The following is a 16,829-nucleotide window of genomic DNA, read 5'->3' as shown; positions in this document are numbered from 1 at the left end:
TCAGTTCAGTTCAGTGGCTCAGTTATGTCTGACTCTTTTCAACCCCATGGACTGTGGCACACCAGGCTTCCCTGTCCATCACCATCTCCTGGAGCTTGTTCAAACTCATGTCCATTGAGTTGATGACGCCATCCAACCATCTCATCCTCTGTTGTCCCCTTCTCCAGCCTTCAACCTTTCCCAGCATCTAGGTCTTTTCCAATGAGTCAGCTCTTCTCATCAGGTGGCCAAAGTATTGAAGTTTCAGCTTCAGCATCAGTCCTTCTAGTGGATATTCAGTACTAATTTCCTTTAGTATTGACTGGTGTTGGTCTCCTTGCAGTCCAAGAGACTCTCAAGAGTCTTCTCCAACACCACAGTTCAAAAGCATCAATTTTTTCTTTGCTCAGCTTTCTTTCTTCATAGTCCAGCTTTCACATCCAGACATGACTACTGGAAAAAACAGAGCTTTGATTAGATGGACCTTTGTTAGCAAAGTAGTGTCTCTGCTTTTTAATATGCTGTCTAGTTTGGTCATAGCTTTTCTCCCAAGGAGCAAGTGTCTTTTAATTTCATGGCTGCAGTGATTTTGGAACCCCCCAAAATAAAGTCTGTCACTGTTTCCATTGTTTCCCATCTATTTGCCATGAAGTGATGGGACCATATGCCATGATGTTAGTTCTCTGAATGTTGAATTTAAGCCAACTTTTTCGCTCTCCTCTTTTTCTTTCATCAAGAGGCTCTTTAGTTCTTCTTCGCTTTCTGCCATAAGGGTTGTGTCATCTGTATATCTGAGGTTATTGATATTTCTCCCAGTAATCTTGATTCCAGTTTGTGCTTCATCCAGCCCAGCATTTCATATGATGTACTCTGCATATAAGTTAAATAAGCAGGGTGACAATATACAACCTTGACAATATACTGCTTTTCCTATTTGGAACCAATCTGTTGTTCCATGTCCAGTTCTAACTGTTGCTTCTTGACCTGCATACAGATTTCTCAGGAGGCAGGTCAGGTGATCTGGTATTCCCATGTCTTGAAGAATTTTCCACAGTGTGTTGTGAGCCACACAGTCAAAGGCTTTGGTGTAGTCAGTAAAGCAGAAGTAGATGTTTTTCTGGAACTCTTGCTTTTTTGATGATCCAGCGGATGTTGGCAATTTGATCTCTGGTTTCTCTACCTTGTCTAAATCCAGGTTGCACATCTGAAAGTTCATGGTTCACGTACTGTTGAAGCCTGGCTTAGAGAATATTGAGCATTACTTTGCTAGCATGTGAGATGAGTGCAATTGTGTGGTAGTTTGAGCATTCTTTGACATTGCCTTCCTTTGGAATTGGAATGAAAACTGACCTTTCTCAGTCCTGTGGCCACTGCTGAGTTTTCCAAATTTGCTGGCATATTGAATGCAGCACTTTCAAAGCATCATCTTTTAGGATATGAAATAGCTCAACTGGAATTCCATCACCTCCACTAGCATTGTTCGTAGTGATGCTTCCTAAGGCCGACTTGACTTCACATTCCAGGATATCTGGCTGTAGGTGAGTGATCACACCACTGTGATTATCTGGGTCATGAAGCTCTTTTTGTACAGTTCTTCTGTGTATTCTTGCCACCTCTTCTTAATATCTTCTGCTTCTGTTAGGTCCCTACCATTTCTGTCCTTTATTGAGCCCATCTTTGCATGAAATGTTCCCTTGGTATCTCTAATTTTCTTGAAGAGATCTCTAATTTTTCCCAGTCTAATGTTTTTCTCTATTCTTTGCATTGATCACCAATTAAGGCTTTCTTATCTCTCCTTGCTATTCTTTGGAACTGTGTATTCAAATGGGTATATCTTTCCTTTTCTCCTTTGCCTTTAGCTTCTCTCCTTCTCTCAGCTATTTGTAAGGCCTCCTCAGACAACCATTTTGCCTTTTTACACTTCTTTTTTTTGGGAATGGTCTTGATCACTGCCTCCTGTACAGTGTCACGAACCTCTGTCCATAGTTCTTCAGGCACTCTCTATCAGATCTAATCCCTTGAATCTGTTTGTCATTTCCACTGTATAATCATAAGGGATTTGAGTTAGGTCATACCTGAATGGTCTAATGGTTTTCCCTGCTTTCTTCAACTTAAGTCTGAATTTGGCAATAAGGAGTTCATGATCTGAGCCACAGTCAGCTCCCGTTCTTGTATTTGCCGCCTGTATAGAGCTTCTCCATATTTGGCAGCAAAGAATATAATCAATCTGATTTCAGTGTTGACCATCTGGTGATGTCCATGTGTAGAGTCTTCTCTTATGTTTTTGGAAGAGGGTGTTTGCTGTGACCAGTGCATTCTCTTGGCAAAACTCTGTTAGCCTTTGCCCTGCTTCATTTTGTACTCCAAAGCCAAATTTGCCTTTACTCCAGGTATCTCCTGACTTCCTGCTTTTGCATTCCAGTCCCCTCTAATGAAAAGGACATCTTTTTTGGGTGTTACTTCTACAAGGTCTTGTAGGTCTTCATAGAACCGTTCAACTGCAGCTCCTTCAGCATTTTGATTGGGGCATAGACTTGGATTACTGTGATATTGAATGGTTTGTCTTAGAAATGAACAGAGATCATTCTGTCATTTTTGAGATTGCATCCAAGTACCGCATTTCAGACTCTTTTGCTGACTGTGAGGGCTACTCCGTTTCTTCTAAGGGATTCTTCCCCATAAGAATCCATATAAGAAAGTGGCTTATCACAGACAGAGGGGTCTGACAGGCTGCAGTCCTTGGGGTCACAGAGCATACACGCACACACGCTCAGTTACCACTGGCTGTGCGGGAGCTGCCGTAGACCCCCTCTCCCCGTCCTGTCCTCTGGGGCGCCCCCGTTCCCCCCACTTTAGTGACAGCAGCACACAGAGCAGGTACTGGGAGTGATGAGACAGCAAGTACAGCAGGATGGGGCCGCCAGGGACACGGCGAGGGGCGGTGCGGTGCTGTCTTCTCACGCGCACAGGCTTCGGCTCCGCATGATGGTAAAGCTCCGGGGATCTGTTGCACGACGATGTGAACATACTTCGCTTAAAAATGGTTAAGATGGTCAGTTCTATGTTAAGGCTTTTCTTATAAGCTCTGTTTTTAAAAATGGAGAGAGCACAGGGAGTGAGGTGGAGCAGGGAGCTTGAGCTCGCTTGCCCCACTTGCCAGCCTTCCCTCTGGCTTCCTTCCAGTCAACAGTGTCACCAGCAGAGTGTGCTTGGTCCACACTTGCCTGCACTCGGTGTGCACCCCTTCAGGGCTGAGCCACACGCTTCTCACCAGAACCTCATTCCTTGAGGTCGTAAATGCTTCTCCCCCACATGCTTTGCCCTTGTAAACTCCCTTCTGGTGTCCTGTGCCTCTCAAGTTTTATCTGTTGACCTGGAATAAAAAAGGGCAAATAACAATATCCTACCCCCACCCCCTGGAATCATAGCTGCTTGGAGCACTATGAGAGTGTGGGCTTTGGGGCCAGAAGCTGGGAAGTTCACCTTTTCTTCTCTTCAGTTCACTTAGCTCTAAGATGGAATAACATGGTTATTCTACATAGCCAAACATGCATAGTTTAAGCAGAGAGGTTCAGCCATCTGTAAACTGGTCTTTGCACTGGGAGACTCTTGGGAGTAAGAATCTGAGGACTCTGAGGAGATCTGGGGACACTGGTTTGGGCTTCAGTGATTAGGCTGCATAATGACATTTGCTGACAAAGGTCCATCTAGTCAAAGCTATGGTTTTTCCAGTAGTCATGTATGGATGTGAGAGTTCGACTATAAAGAAAGTTGAGTGAAGAAGAATTGATGCTTTTGAACTGTGGTGTTGGAGAAGACTCTTGAGAGTCCCTTGGGCAGCAAGGAGATGCAACCAGTCAATCCTAAAGGAAATCAATCCTGAATATCCACTGGAAGGACTGATGCTGAAGCTGAAACTCTAATACTTTGACCACCTGATACGAAGAACTGACTCACTGGAAAAGACCCTGATGCTGGGAAAGATTAAAGGCAGGAGGAGAAGGGGATGTCAGAGGATGAGATGGTTGGATGGCATCACCGACTTGATACACATGAGTTTGAGTAAACTCTGGGAGTTGGTGATGGACAGGGAAGCCTGGCGTGCTACAGTCCATGGGGTCACAAAGAGTCAGACACGAATGAGCGACTGAACTGAACCCTATGAGATTTGGATAGAGAGGCCTGGGGGTGAGCATGGAGTATGCCTGCATGCCAGGTCACTTCAGTCATGTCCTACTCTTTGTGACTCCATGGACTATAAACTGCCAGGCTCCTCTGTCCATGATATTCTCCAGGCAAGAATACTGGAGTGGCTTGCCATGCCCTCCTCCAGAGGATCCTCCAGAGGATCTTCCCGACCCAGGGATCGAACCCGAGTCTCTTACGTCTCCTGCACTAGCGTCATCTGGGAAGCCCCAAGCATGGGGCAGGCTTTCCCTTCTGGCCTCACACTCCCGGGAAAGCAGCCTTCATGGGGGCAGCAGCAGTGACTCACCATCCCTTGGAAGCTCAGGTGGCCTTCTTTGCTGTGGGTTTTAGCGTGGACCATTCTCAGGACAGAGTCTGGGTCTGCTGCTGCCATCTGCCATGGGCTGTCCCTCCTGGACTGGCCTTCCGCCCCACTGCCCACCTAGACAGTGGCCGGCTTCCCTGTTGGGCACAGTGGGGACAGCACCCAGGGCCAACATCGCTTTTAAGGGACCCATGAAGATGGTTTAATTTCTTTGAAAATTAAAAGAAAAAAAGTGAGTGTTTAGGTCAAGTAGATGTTATATAATCTTAATGTATTTGTTTTAATACCAGCATAGTTATACAATGGGCTTCCCTGATAGCTCAGTTGGTAAAGAATCCACCTGCAATGTAGGAGACCCTGGTTTGATTCCTGGGTTGCGAAGATCCCCTGGAGAGGGAATGGGTGCACATTCCAGTATTCTGGCCTGGAGAATTCCATGGACTGTATAGTCCACGGGGTAGCAAAGAGTCAGACACAACTGAGCGACTTTCACTTTCATAGTTATACAATATAATATTTAATTTTTTAAATAGAGGAAGGTGCCCACAAAGGCAAAAGTGCCGAGGGCCCATTTTGGCCCTTGAACCCACGGTGATGTGCCCACTCTCTTCTCTGCTCCTGTAATGGGGGCTGTCTGTCCTCCCCGCCCCCACCACCCATTTAGAATCTGGAATATTCTCTCTGGCATTTTATTTATTTTTAGGGACCCATTTCACGTGCCCGTCCCGTCAGCTGGCAATAGCTACTTAGAGCAGGCAGTTGGTGAGACGAGTTCAAAAGCCTGTCTGAGGTTCCTGGGAACGAATGTTGTTGTCCTCACTGAGTGTCGTCTCTCTGAGGCTCGGGACGGGGGAGAGACAGCAATCACGTTGTGTTCCTGCTCTCCATGCACCTTTGCCTTTTATCCCCCACCGGACTCCACATTTTGCAAGATAGAATATGCCTTCCACGTGCTGAGCATCCCATGATGAAAGATCTAGAAGCCTTTAAGACCTGTTGATGGATTGATTGAGGAGGGTCTGTGACTACCCTTGATCCCGTTTCCTGTCCTCTTGACATCTCTTCATTTTCTTTTTCTTTTCCCCTTTCAGGCGCCTGAACAAGAATAAGCTGCAGGTCCTCCCAGAGCTGCTTTTCCAGAGCAACCTGAAGCTAACCAGACTGTGAGTAGAGTGAACTTGCTTTCTCTGCCTTGGGTCTTGCCTGCATTTGCTGATGCAGAGGATGTGGCTGCCTTAGCGCGGGGAGCCCTGACCACGTGGAGCGTGGCAGTGAGTCCGCACGTGTGGGCATCCGGAGACCGGATTCAGCATGGGGGTCCCTGTGCTCCCCTCCAGCCCACCTTTTCTGCTCCCTTCCTTCAGAGAGTCACTGAAGTGGCCGGTGAGAGCTGTGGACTTAGGCTAGTGCGTGTCTCCTTTACATGGAGGGAGGAAATCCATCCTTTCACCTGGGTCTGAATGTACCTCAGGGAAATGCCCCGAGGGGGGCTTGGAGGTGAGTTGGTTCACACAAGACAGTCTCAGAGGGCAGTGGTTTGGATTAAACCTGTCAACCTCACCTCCTTGCTGGCTAGAAGGGTTCCTGCCCTGTGCCTGCTTCCTCCCACTGCCAGTCCGGGAACTCTGGATCTGGAGGTCTGTGATTTGTGTGGGAAAGGAAGAAAAACCTTGAATTTTGCTTTCTCTTTGGGATGGTCCAGGATATAATGAAGTGGGGAGACTTGGAGATGTCTTTGTGTATTTATTTAGCATGAGAGTTTGGATACTCAAGAACTGGAGAAACACATCCGGATGGAAAGTGTGATTCATGGACTGGGGGTGTTAGGCAAGTGCTGATTGCCGACAGAATAGCTTCAGGACTGTATCTGAAAGTCCTACTGGCGGTGACTAGTGTATATTATGGGGTGAATTGCTTGCCCAAGGCTTAACTTTCTGGTTGGAGCAACAAGTGTCTGGCTGCTTAGCAATCAGGCAGCAAGATTTACAACGTGGCTGGGAGGACTGTGACGTTACTGGAGAGGTTTCTGCATGGTGGCCACCATTCCCATTCCAATGGCCATGTTAATACCTACGCACGCGGTCCACTGGTGCATGTAGGCTCCGGGATAAATTGGGAAATATGAAACACATGTTTGCATGTGCACTTAAGAATGAGTTCTGAATTAGGAAATTGTATCTCTTTCTGTACACACAGCGAGAGACTATAGTCACTCAGTGCTACGGTGGTCTTGCTTGCCTTCTCTTGGGTGCACCTGGACTTTGTCACAGTCTTCTCTGGCTGGTACTCCCTTTCTCTTGCTCAGTCCACCCGACTGACTGTACTAAATGTGGGAAAGAGTACGCCTCCCTTCCACTCTTCCACTCTTCACCCACCTTGATGGATGTGAGGGTGGATGAAGTGCAGTGTGTATCTGGCAGAGCTGAATAAGCAGTACCAAATGGGCAGATGGGGGAACCACTCTGGTTTTTCCCTTCCCCTTCCCTGGAGAGTTCTTTCCTTAAACACTCGCTTAATAGCCGACTCTCCAGCCAGCCCTACCTTGTGCCTTTCAGCCTGCCTTTAACTAAACCGTACAGACTGTGTGCCGTCCACCTGGGCTCTCAGCATCACTTTCCAGCAAACAGAAGGTGCCTGTGGGGCTGGGCTGCCAGGCAGCTTTGAGCAGGCGGGGTCTGAGGGTCCCGCTGCTGCAGGAGGTTGGGGGAGGGGTGGGTTCCTGCTCCGCGAAGACATCAGCGGATGCCCATTTTAGGCGGAGCTGATCTTGATCTGGGCAGAGGAGGCGTTTCAGGCTGTGGTAACAGGTCTCTGAGATGCAGGGTGCAGGCCCAGCCAGGCAGCACAGGGGCGTGGGGAGTCCAGTGTGGCGGCCTCATGGCTGCTTTCTGACTGAGAGAGGTCAGGAGAGCCACAGGTCGTCTGTGCCTGTGTCCTCATCAGGAAATGATGAGAGGCCCCCTCTTCCGTTCATGTACCTCACCAAGGAGCTCTCTGAACCCAAAAAGATTACGCTGTGCCTGCATTTTCTGGGTTTAAAGTGCTCTGCACACATAATCAGCGTAGATAACTATTGTTACTCCTGCAACTCCCATCTTCACAACTTGTTTCTAATCTCCTTTCATGGGAGGCTTGAAGAGATGAGGAGCTGCCATCAGAGCTGTGATCTGTTACATGGAGCTTTTGCTTCAAGCCAGAGAGCAGCGGTTGGAAAGGTCCATTCCTCTCCAGGCTCCTGGCCAGGCCCAGTGTGACACACAGAGGCACTCAGGAGTGGGTGAATAGATGATACAGGCCTTAGGTTATGAGCAGTGCACTCAGGGAGCTTTGAATCTTTTATCCATCATTCATTCAGGAAGCTTCTCCCAGGTGCCTGGCCTCTGTGCTGGGTGTAGAGCTGCAGACATGAAGGATGCCCTGTACCCACCCCGTCAGGACACTCTCTGAATAGCTGCCAAAGAGCTGAGAGCTAAATGTATATATTTTTCATTGAAGCAGCTTTATTAACCTGGGTTTTGGCTATAATCAGCAATCCCTTTTTCTCTCTGGGCTTGGTCTTTGATTTTTCTTAATGGCCCTCTTGTGTCTTTGTCTTATTTTGTCAGCCACTCCAGGGCCTTTTTGGAAGTAAGCAGGGTGCAAATTAGAAATCAATAAATGTGCAATCATGAGTGTGTATACATATGCCACTGGCTCTGTTTTAAAAGAGCACTGAATCTCAATAGACGCAGCGAGCCATTTTCCAAGGAATGCTAAATGGGGCTGCTGGGTGGCTGTCTCCTCCACAGCCTGCCATGAGGTTTAAGCAGCAATTCAACACACCTTCTCTTACTAGATCCGTAGACAAAAACTGCTTCATATTCAATGATTATCTAAAAAACACCTTTTGGAAAAGCTATGGTCATATTTTAAGACATGTAGTGATGGGAAAGGGAAATGTTATTCATTGGGAACCAGTGTTATTCTAATATTGCTACTAACCAGTGACAGACATGGAGAAGGCCATAGCACCCACTCCAGTGCTTCTGCCTGGAAAATCCCACGGACAGAGGAGCCCGGTAGGCTGCAGTCCATGGGGTCGCTGAGTCAGACACGACTGAGTGACTTCACTTTCACTTTTCACTTTCATGCACTGGGGAAGGAAATGGCAACCCACTCCAGTGTTCTTGCCTGGAGAATCCCAGGGACGGGGGAGCCTGGTGGGCTGCCGTCTATGGGGTCGCATAGAATCAGACATGACTGAAGCGACTTAGCAGCAGCAGTGACAGAAGTGTGACTAAGATCAGTCTAACCCAAAGGGGAAGTGCATCAGTTCACGTGCGTGAGAAGGCCAGTGGTTGCTATGGTTGGCTGGCTTTATGTATTATTTTTATTTTCTTGAATAATTCTATGTATTTATTTTTGGTTGTGCTGGATCTTCACAGCTGAACAGGCTTTTCCTTAGTTGCGGCAAGTAGGGGCTACTCTCTGGTTGCAGTGTGCAGGCTCCTCATGGCAGTAGATTTCTTTGTTGTGGCGCACAGGCTCTAGGGCATGCAGGTCTGTCGTCTTGGCTTGCAGTCTCTAGAGCACAGGCTCAATAGTTGTGGTGCACAAGCTTAGTTGCTCTGGGTCATGTGGATCTTCCCAGTCAGGGTTCGAACCTGTGTCTTCTGCATTGGCAGGCAGACTCTTTATCACTGAGCTACCAGGGAAGCCCCTGTGACTGGGTTTAGAAACCTCTGGATCCAGGGGCATGGTGGTGTCATCAGGACTTCATCTCACTCTCTCCAGCCCTTAGAAGTGTGCACGGGACGGCAGACAGCAGCAGGAGACTCAGAGGGAAGTAACCTAGCAACCAGGGTGGAGAGGGTGTCACTGACGACAGACATGCAAAAAAGAACTGAGAGTCAGTTGCTTACCTTGGTCACAACTCCAACTCTGAGCAGATGACTGTGGCTGGTGAGATGATGTCCTCCGATTAACCAGTTTTTTGGCGATGATGGTGTGGGTCCTGGGAATGGATTTCCCAAAGAAAAGAGTAATTCTGTTATCAGAAGACAGAGCGAGAGACCCCCGAACTTAAACACATCTGATGTCTATAAGTTTGTTGAGCATCTAATCTGTGCAGTTCCCTGTGCTTCCACTGAATGGCTTGGATTTTCACAATAACACTTCAAGGTAATGACAGCAGCAAACGCTGCGTCCCAGGTGCTCCTCTGATGCTTTGCACGTACCTCGTTTGAGGCGCCTGATGACGGTGTGGGTGTAGGGACTGTGACTGCTTTTCCACAGACGTGAACTGGGGCTCAGAGAGGTCCAAGGACTTGCCCAGCATCATACACTTCCTCAGTGACTGAGCCAGGAACCAAATGCAGGTAATCTGACTCCGAAGACTGTGAGTTCATTCTCCTACAATTAGCTCTCTGCCTCAATACGCCCATTTTATAGATGAGGAAACTAAGGCTCGGATTTTAAACTACTTGTCTGTATATCATATTTATAAGCAGCAGCAGCTCTTTTGATTCTACCTGAGCGTGCAGATTTCAGCCTTCACAGCAATTCTGCAAAGAGAATCATTATTAAATCTACTTCTGAAGCTCAGAAGGATTGTCTGACCTACCTAAGTACTCTCTGTGTAGTTGTACAACCAGGATACACTGGAATGGGGAGCAGAGCTCATACATGTTGCTGCAGAGTATTTCTCTCATGCTACACTGCTGTGCTAACTATTGTGGGGAGCTGAAGTCATGCTAAAAATGAGAGTTTTTATCAGACCTTGGCTGGTTACCCACACCCCTCAGATGCAGCACCATCAGATCCCTTGGTGTGTATGTGTAGTAGTGCTGTGTCTACGCTCACTTTGTCCTTCGGTACACAGAGCATGAGCCACAGCATCCTAGAACGCAGAAGTGCCCTGAGGCTTAGGTAATACCATTGTGGTCTGTAGAACACCCAGCAAGGTCTCTGTCCTACCTTGGGCACTCAGTAAATATTAGCTCACTCTAATCCTGAGGTTTTCAGTCTGTCTGCCCTCTGATGGAGGAGGATAAGAGGCTTATGGAAGCTTCCTGATGAGAGAGACTGACTGAGGGGGAAACTGCCTCTTAAGAGTCCCTTGGACTGCAAGGAGATCCAACCAGTCCATCCTAAAGGAAATCAGTCCTGAATATTCATTGGAAGGACTGATGCTAAAGCTGAAACTCCAATACTTTGGCCACCTGATGCAAAGAACTGACTCCTTGGAAAATACGTTGATGCTGGGAAAGATTGAGGGCAGGAGGAGAAGGGACAACAGAGGATGAGATGGTTGGATGGCATCACCGACTCAATGGGCATGAGTTTGAGTAAACTCTGGGAGTTGATGATGGACAGGGAAGCCTGGCGTGCTGCAGTCCATGGGGTCACAAAGAGTCAGACACAACTGAGCAACTGAACTGACTGAATCCTGAGGTAGATTATAAGATTTTCAGATGTCAGAGCTGTATTTCTGCTCTTTCTTTTCTCTCACTTCTGACCCACAGCTGATCTTAGGAGATGGCAGTGAAGGAAAAGTGTTAAAGAGCTGCCCAATTACTTGTAATGAGACTATGGGCAAATTATTAATACTTAACCTCTCTGGTCTCATGTTGTTGATCAGTAAAATAGACTATAATAGAACCTCTTTCTCCAGGGGTTTGTAATATACTTGTAAACAGCCCAGGGACAGCCTTTAGCATTGAATAGAGCGCACAGAAAGCGCTCAGTGAAAATGGCCATGGTTAGCTTTTGCCGGCTAACTGATAGGAATGGTGCATATGCTGGGGCTTTGGCATCTCTGATGTCAACATTTGAGAATCTGGCAGAGTCTAGGCTCTGAAATAGAGGAGGGTTGAGGGAGGTACCAGGAGTGGGACAATCCCGACCCTCACACTGGCTCTGCCACCCACAAGCTGTGTGACCTTAGGCATGTTACTTCACCTCTCCGGGCCTGATTCAGAGAGGTTGGGATGGAGCACAGCTTGTTATATGGTCTGTAGGTTACTGATTTCTCCTTTCGTGCCTCTCCTTCCAGCTTTCTCTTTTACCTGTATACTGGGGGAAGGAGTGAAAAGTTTCTGGTTATTTGGAAGTTAAGTGGTTAATGTTGCCAGAAATTCCTTCAGAGAAGCAAAAGACAAGATGAAAACAGTAATTAAAAGCTGTCTGCCTTTCCCCAGATTAGGGAGCTTTGAAGGGGACACGGAGTTTCCCAACTGCTTTTTAAGAGTTTGACTTTGCCAGCTGAGGCTGAGCAGACCCCTGGGGTCCTTCTGCTCCATTCTCCTGGATTCATGGCAGAAGAGTTCGTTACGTAGCTGATAGTGGTTTAAAGCCTGACTGAAGAAGCAGCTACACTAGCAGCAGGACAGAGGCCCCCAGTTATTCTCCACACAGTCCTGCAAAGTATTTGGCGGATTTGAAAAAAATGCCGCTGGGGTTAAACTGCTGTCGCTCACTTGGGTCAGTAGAGTTGCAAGACTCGGGAAGTTGATTGCCAGGCAGCTGAAAACAATATGAAACGTGGACAGCCAACTTTGCCCCACGTCACTGGGCTGCTGCCCCCTCCCAGAGTTGTGAGACCTCAGTTTTCAAGGAGCTTACTTGCAGCGAGCGAGCCATCCCCTCCACTGTCGCTTTCTGCTGGCTTGTACCTCTCCTTCATGTTACCATGTTCCACCCCAGTCACACAGCCACGCATATCCATGCTGTGTGCAGGCTCAGTCATGCCCAGCTCTTTGCGACCCCATGGACTGCAGTCCACCAGGCTCCTCTGACCGTGGGATTCTCCAGGCAAGAATACTGGAATGGATTGCCGATCTCTCCTCCAGGGGATCTTCCCTACCCAGGGACTGAACCTGCTTCTCTTGCGTCTCCTGCGTTGGCAGGTGGGCTCCACCGTACCACCTGGGAAGCTCCATGCCCATAGCCCCAAACAAACCAGAAGCTGCGTTTCTGCATTTGTGCTTTGCTAAGTGATCTAGTGTTTCTTTCTTTTTTTTTTTTTTTTCTTTACGTATTTATTTATTTGACTGCTTGGGGTCTTAGCTGTGGCGTGTGGGATTTCTTTGAAGCAGTCCAGTAGTGGAGGAAAAAGTCAGGGAACTGCCCAGACTTGGGTTTGGATCCCACCCTCTGCTGACTGACCCTGGGCAAGTGACCTCAACTATCTTAGTCTCTGGTTGATTAGCTAGACAACAGGGATACTAGTCAGAGCTCCTGTCTTAGTTTGCTGGGGCTGTGACAATAAAGTGCCTCAGGCCAGATGGCTTAAATAACAGAAATTTGTTTCCTCACAGCTTACAGCCTGGAAGTTTCAGATCTGAGTGCTGGCAGGGCTGGTTTCCGGAGGCCTCTCTTCTTGCCTTGCAGCTGATGGTCTTCTTCCTGTGCTTCTGCTGCTGTTGTCTTGTTCACGCTCGCCCGTGAGGTCCCGTCCTTCTGTCACAAGGACACTACTCGTGTAGTCTTAGGGCCACACTTAGTGAACTCATTAAAGACCCAGTCTCCAAATAGAGCCTCATTTAAGTCCTGGGGGCAGGAACTTGAACAAATGAATGAACACATCAGCACATAATAGATCCCAAGTGTTTTCTGCATATTTACTGTGAATCTCTCTGCGATCTGCTTTCAGGTAGCTTCTCTTCCTTGGTGGCTCAGTCGGTAAAGAATCTGGTTGCAATGCAAGATTCAGTCCTTCGATCTGGAAGATCCCCTGGAGAAGACAGTGACAACCCTCTCTAGTACTCTAGCCTGTCGAATGGACAGAGGAGCCTGGTGGGGTACAGTCCTTGCGGTCTCAAGAGTCAGACACTGCTGCTGCTGCTGCTAAGTCGCTTGAGTCGTGTCCGACTCTGTGCGACCCCGTAGACGGCAGCCCACCAGGCTACCCCGTCCCTGAGATTCTCCAGGCAAGAACACTGGAGTGGGTTGCCATTTCCTTCTCCAATGCATGAAAGTGAAAAGTGAAAGGGAAGTCACTCAGTCGTGTCCGAGAGTCAGACACAACTTAGCGATTAAACCACCACCACCATTCTCAGGTTTAGGAGGTTAGATACTCCATTATCCCCAGTTTAGAGATAAACAGACAGGGTCCTAGAGATTTGGACAGCTTGCTCAAGGTCACTGGCAAAGCTAAAATTCAAACTCAGGCTTGCCCGAGCCCAGAGCGCACATCCTCACCACCATTTCCATCCTAGAGTTATAAGAAGTTACAACTGAAGTGCCGGCGCGGCCTGATAGAGGCTCAGCCAGCGCTGCAGTTCTTGTATATCCCTGAAGCCCTAGTGAGCCCACATTTGTTGGATGACTGGAATGCTGTACCTCTACCTTCTGCTTCTCGGAGATCCTTTCGCAGCCACCTGAGTCTTCCAATTCTGCACTAACCTTTAAAACATAAGTACATGCAATGTGTGTCTCCATAAAACTCTGCACTGATGTGAAACGGCTCTATAAAAGTGAAAAACCAGTGGAGAAAACAAAACCCACACTACTCAGTTTTCCAGCAGAGTTGTTATCTGATGTGGTAAAATGGTAACAGGATGAGGGGAAAGCCAGTCCGTCGGGGGAGGGGGCCTCAGAGACGGCCTGCCTGGAGCTGGGTCCAGGAGACCTGTCCCGCTTCTAGGCTGGCCCGGCCTTCAGAGGCCAGGGGCAGACGGTGAGGCCAGCCTCACCATCGCAGACATGGGGTCACTTTTTCCAGGGACATGGCTACCTCAGTCTCAGGGAAAGAATCCTCACCCATTGGAACTCTGCTTCCTCCTCCAGCACCCCCCAACCCCCGAGCGCTGGGGCAAGGCCAGCCTTCCTCTCGCTTTATGACAGGCTTCATCATGTGCTTGAAGACGGGTTTAGCTTTAGTCTGCATGTGGACAGATAATGGATTGCAGTGGGTACCCTGGCACTCTTGGGGTTTCTGTTTTGTGTGAGTCGCATTCACTGTAGTGCCTGAAGCTGGAGCGAGGGAAAGAAGTCAGGCAAGGTTTCTATTCTCCCTTCACTGAGACTTTATCCAACTGAGCACAGAAGCCTTTGGCCTTGTTCACACAGTTGATTGTAAGGATAATACTTTGAATTGCCTTATAGACTCATCCTATTGAATGAAAGGGCTAGAAGTAAAAGTTATCTGGACCAGCATTTTTCAACCTTGACTGCATATCTGAATACCTGGGAATCTGGTTAAAATGTGGACTCTGGTTCTGCAGCTCTGGGGTGGGCCCTAGGACTCTGCATTTCTGCTTGACTACACTTTGCAGAGCAAGGATCCAGATTGCAGTGGTTCTTAGATTGGCCTATAGAAAAAAAATCCTTTGAGGTCCTAGTTAAAATGTTGATTCCTGGGCCTTGTCCTCAAGGACTCTAGTTCATTAGATCTGGAATGAACCTAAGGATTTGACTCTGTAAGTAGATGATTTTGGTGTAGGTCACCCACCCATGGGGCATATTTTGGGAAACACTGAAATAGTACAACCCTATTATTTTATAGGTTGGGAAGTAGAGAAGGCACCAAACATTTCATAAGCACCTACTGTGTGCTACACACCTTATGCATTTGCCATCTTTGGCCTTCCTTCAAGGTAGGTGTGTTTGTGCCCACTACACAGATGATGAAACTGAGGCATGAGTTTAGCTAACTCACCAGGAATAAACCCAGGTTGTTGTGACCCCCAGTTCTATATATTTTTCTGTTTTTGTGCTGCTGGCGCTGAAATATATCTTGAAAAAGACGATAGGTGGGTGGTAGGGGGAGGGGAGAATAAGAGAGCAGTCATGGAACTCTGAAGCTTTCAAGACTCGGGGTTTGTACTTTTATGCTCATATGAGCGTATATGAACCTATGCTCGTATCTCAGATCTAGGATATTAAGCCTTGAAACATTAAAAGAGAAGAGTTTATAGACTTAAATGCATGTTTGCAAGTACCTTTCTAAGTTCCCTCAATTTATCAGAGATAGAGTGAGGTTTTACGTTTTCCAATTCTTTAGCTCTTTGGGCCAGCAGGAGAATCTTCTAAAGTGATCAGGCAATACTTGCATTTGAGTACATTCTGCCAGCTTGGAAAGTTTTTACATTTCTTTTTTTAAGAAAGAAAACCAAGCTGTGACTTTACAATGCTTTGGAATTACAGAATATGCTTGTAATTTTTACAATTCTGCACAGACTTCTTTGCCACATCTGGTTGATATTACTGGCAGGGATATATGGGGGAATAAGCATGGGCTGGAATGTGAAACATCCCACAAAATGAGTTTCTTATAGGTTGCTGTATAAAACATTTTGAGTTTCCCTCTCTTTGGAAGCATAGCTTAAGTGACTTCATGGATTTAGTATTTTCTTTGGTTCGAAGGTCAAGGTTTTTGCTGGGCTACTTAGTAGGGGTTCCAAGATGCTTTTCCGAGGATGTATGGAAAGGGTTAACATTTGAGAGTGAGGCCATGGGTCAGGATGGGAAGAGGCACGCTTGGAGGAAGTCAGACCAACCTGTGATGAAAAGCACTGGACCCTGGTGATGGTTGGAACCCTGGGGGCCAACTGAATTGCTACAGGAAAAGGAAGAATGGAGGGAGAGAGGGTTACATGGGTAAGGACTTAGGAGGCCTCATGAATCTTCGCTCAGCTGGTGAGCTGGTGGGCATGAAACAACTGATGGCAAGAAGAGGTTGAGTTCTTGCAAAGCCAAAAGCCTTGGTCCATCTGTAGGAAAATAGAAAAATCAAACTCCCAGGCTGATCCCTGGTACATGGTCAGTTCCCTACGGGGGACATTCTTGCTCAGTTCCCAGGCGGAGAAAAGACTGTTTTACCAGGGACAGTTCGAGCATCCGCTGAGCACCCACTGCCTGTGTCACCACCACGCGCTGGTTGTTGGGATGCTGAGTCCAGAATGCAGACATGTCTCATCTTAGCCCTGAGGGTATGAGCACGGGCTGTTCGCCACCTGGCTCCTCTCAGGCTTCCTTGGCCGGGACCCACCTGCACAGTTGGAAACTTTCTGCAGAAGAACATGTGCTGTTCTCAGCACCCCGTGGCATGTGGTGGGGTTGGCCAGGCTGTATGGACAAAGCCAAGGGTGCTCGTAGAGACCATGATGATCGGCGCTGCCCGTTGTGTAGCCCAAAGTCCTCCCCCCCCATGGTCGGCGAAGCAGAGGGTTTGGCTAGGCAGCTGATAGTTTGGCCTCTCATTGGCATGTCTAGGGCTCTGGACCAGCTTTTGGTTAAAATATACATGCCAACATTTCTCCCAGTGGGGAGGAAGCATCTTGACCTTGAGAGGTCAGAATGCTCTAAGGGAGAACACTGCATTTCTAAGAGGGTTAAAGGGTGGGTGGCAATGTGG

At 47.8% G+C, this 16,829-nt stretch overlaps 1 protein-coding gene across 2 annotated transcripts in view; it reads left to right on the top strand.

Moving 5' to 3' along the window:
* The window catches only part of SLIT3 (slit guidance ligand 3), a 718,206-nt gene that overhangs the window by 126,229 nt on the left and 575,148 nt on the right, over window positions 1-16,829 (top strand). For both annotated transcript variants that reach the window (XM_027520392.1, XM_027520393.1), the window contains exon 4: window positions 5,584-5,655. In XM_027520392.1, coding sequence (XP_027376193.1) covers window positions 5,584-5,655 — 72 coding nt within the window. The remainder of the gene's footprint in view (window positions 1-5,583; window positions 5,656-16,829) is intronic.

This window comes from Bos indicus x Bos taurus, chromosome 20 (genome assembly GCF_003369695.1).
Source record: "Bos indicus x Bos taurus breed Angus x Brahman F1 hybrid chromosome 20, Bos_hybrid_MaternalHap_v2.0, whole genome shotgun sequence".
NCBI lineage: Eukaryota > Metazoa > Chordata > Mammalia > Artiodactyla > Bovidae > Bos > Bos indicus x Bos taurus.
The sequence above is the reverse complement of the archived record's forward strand: the minus strand, read 5'-3'. Positions and strand labels throughout refer to the sequence as shown.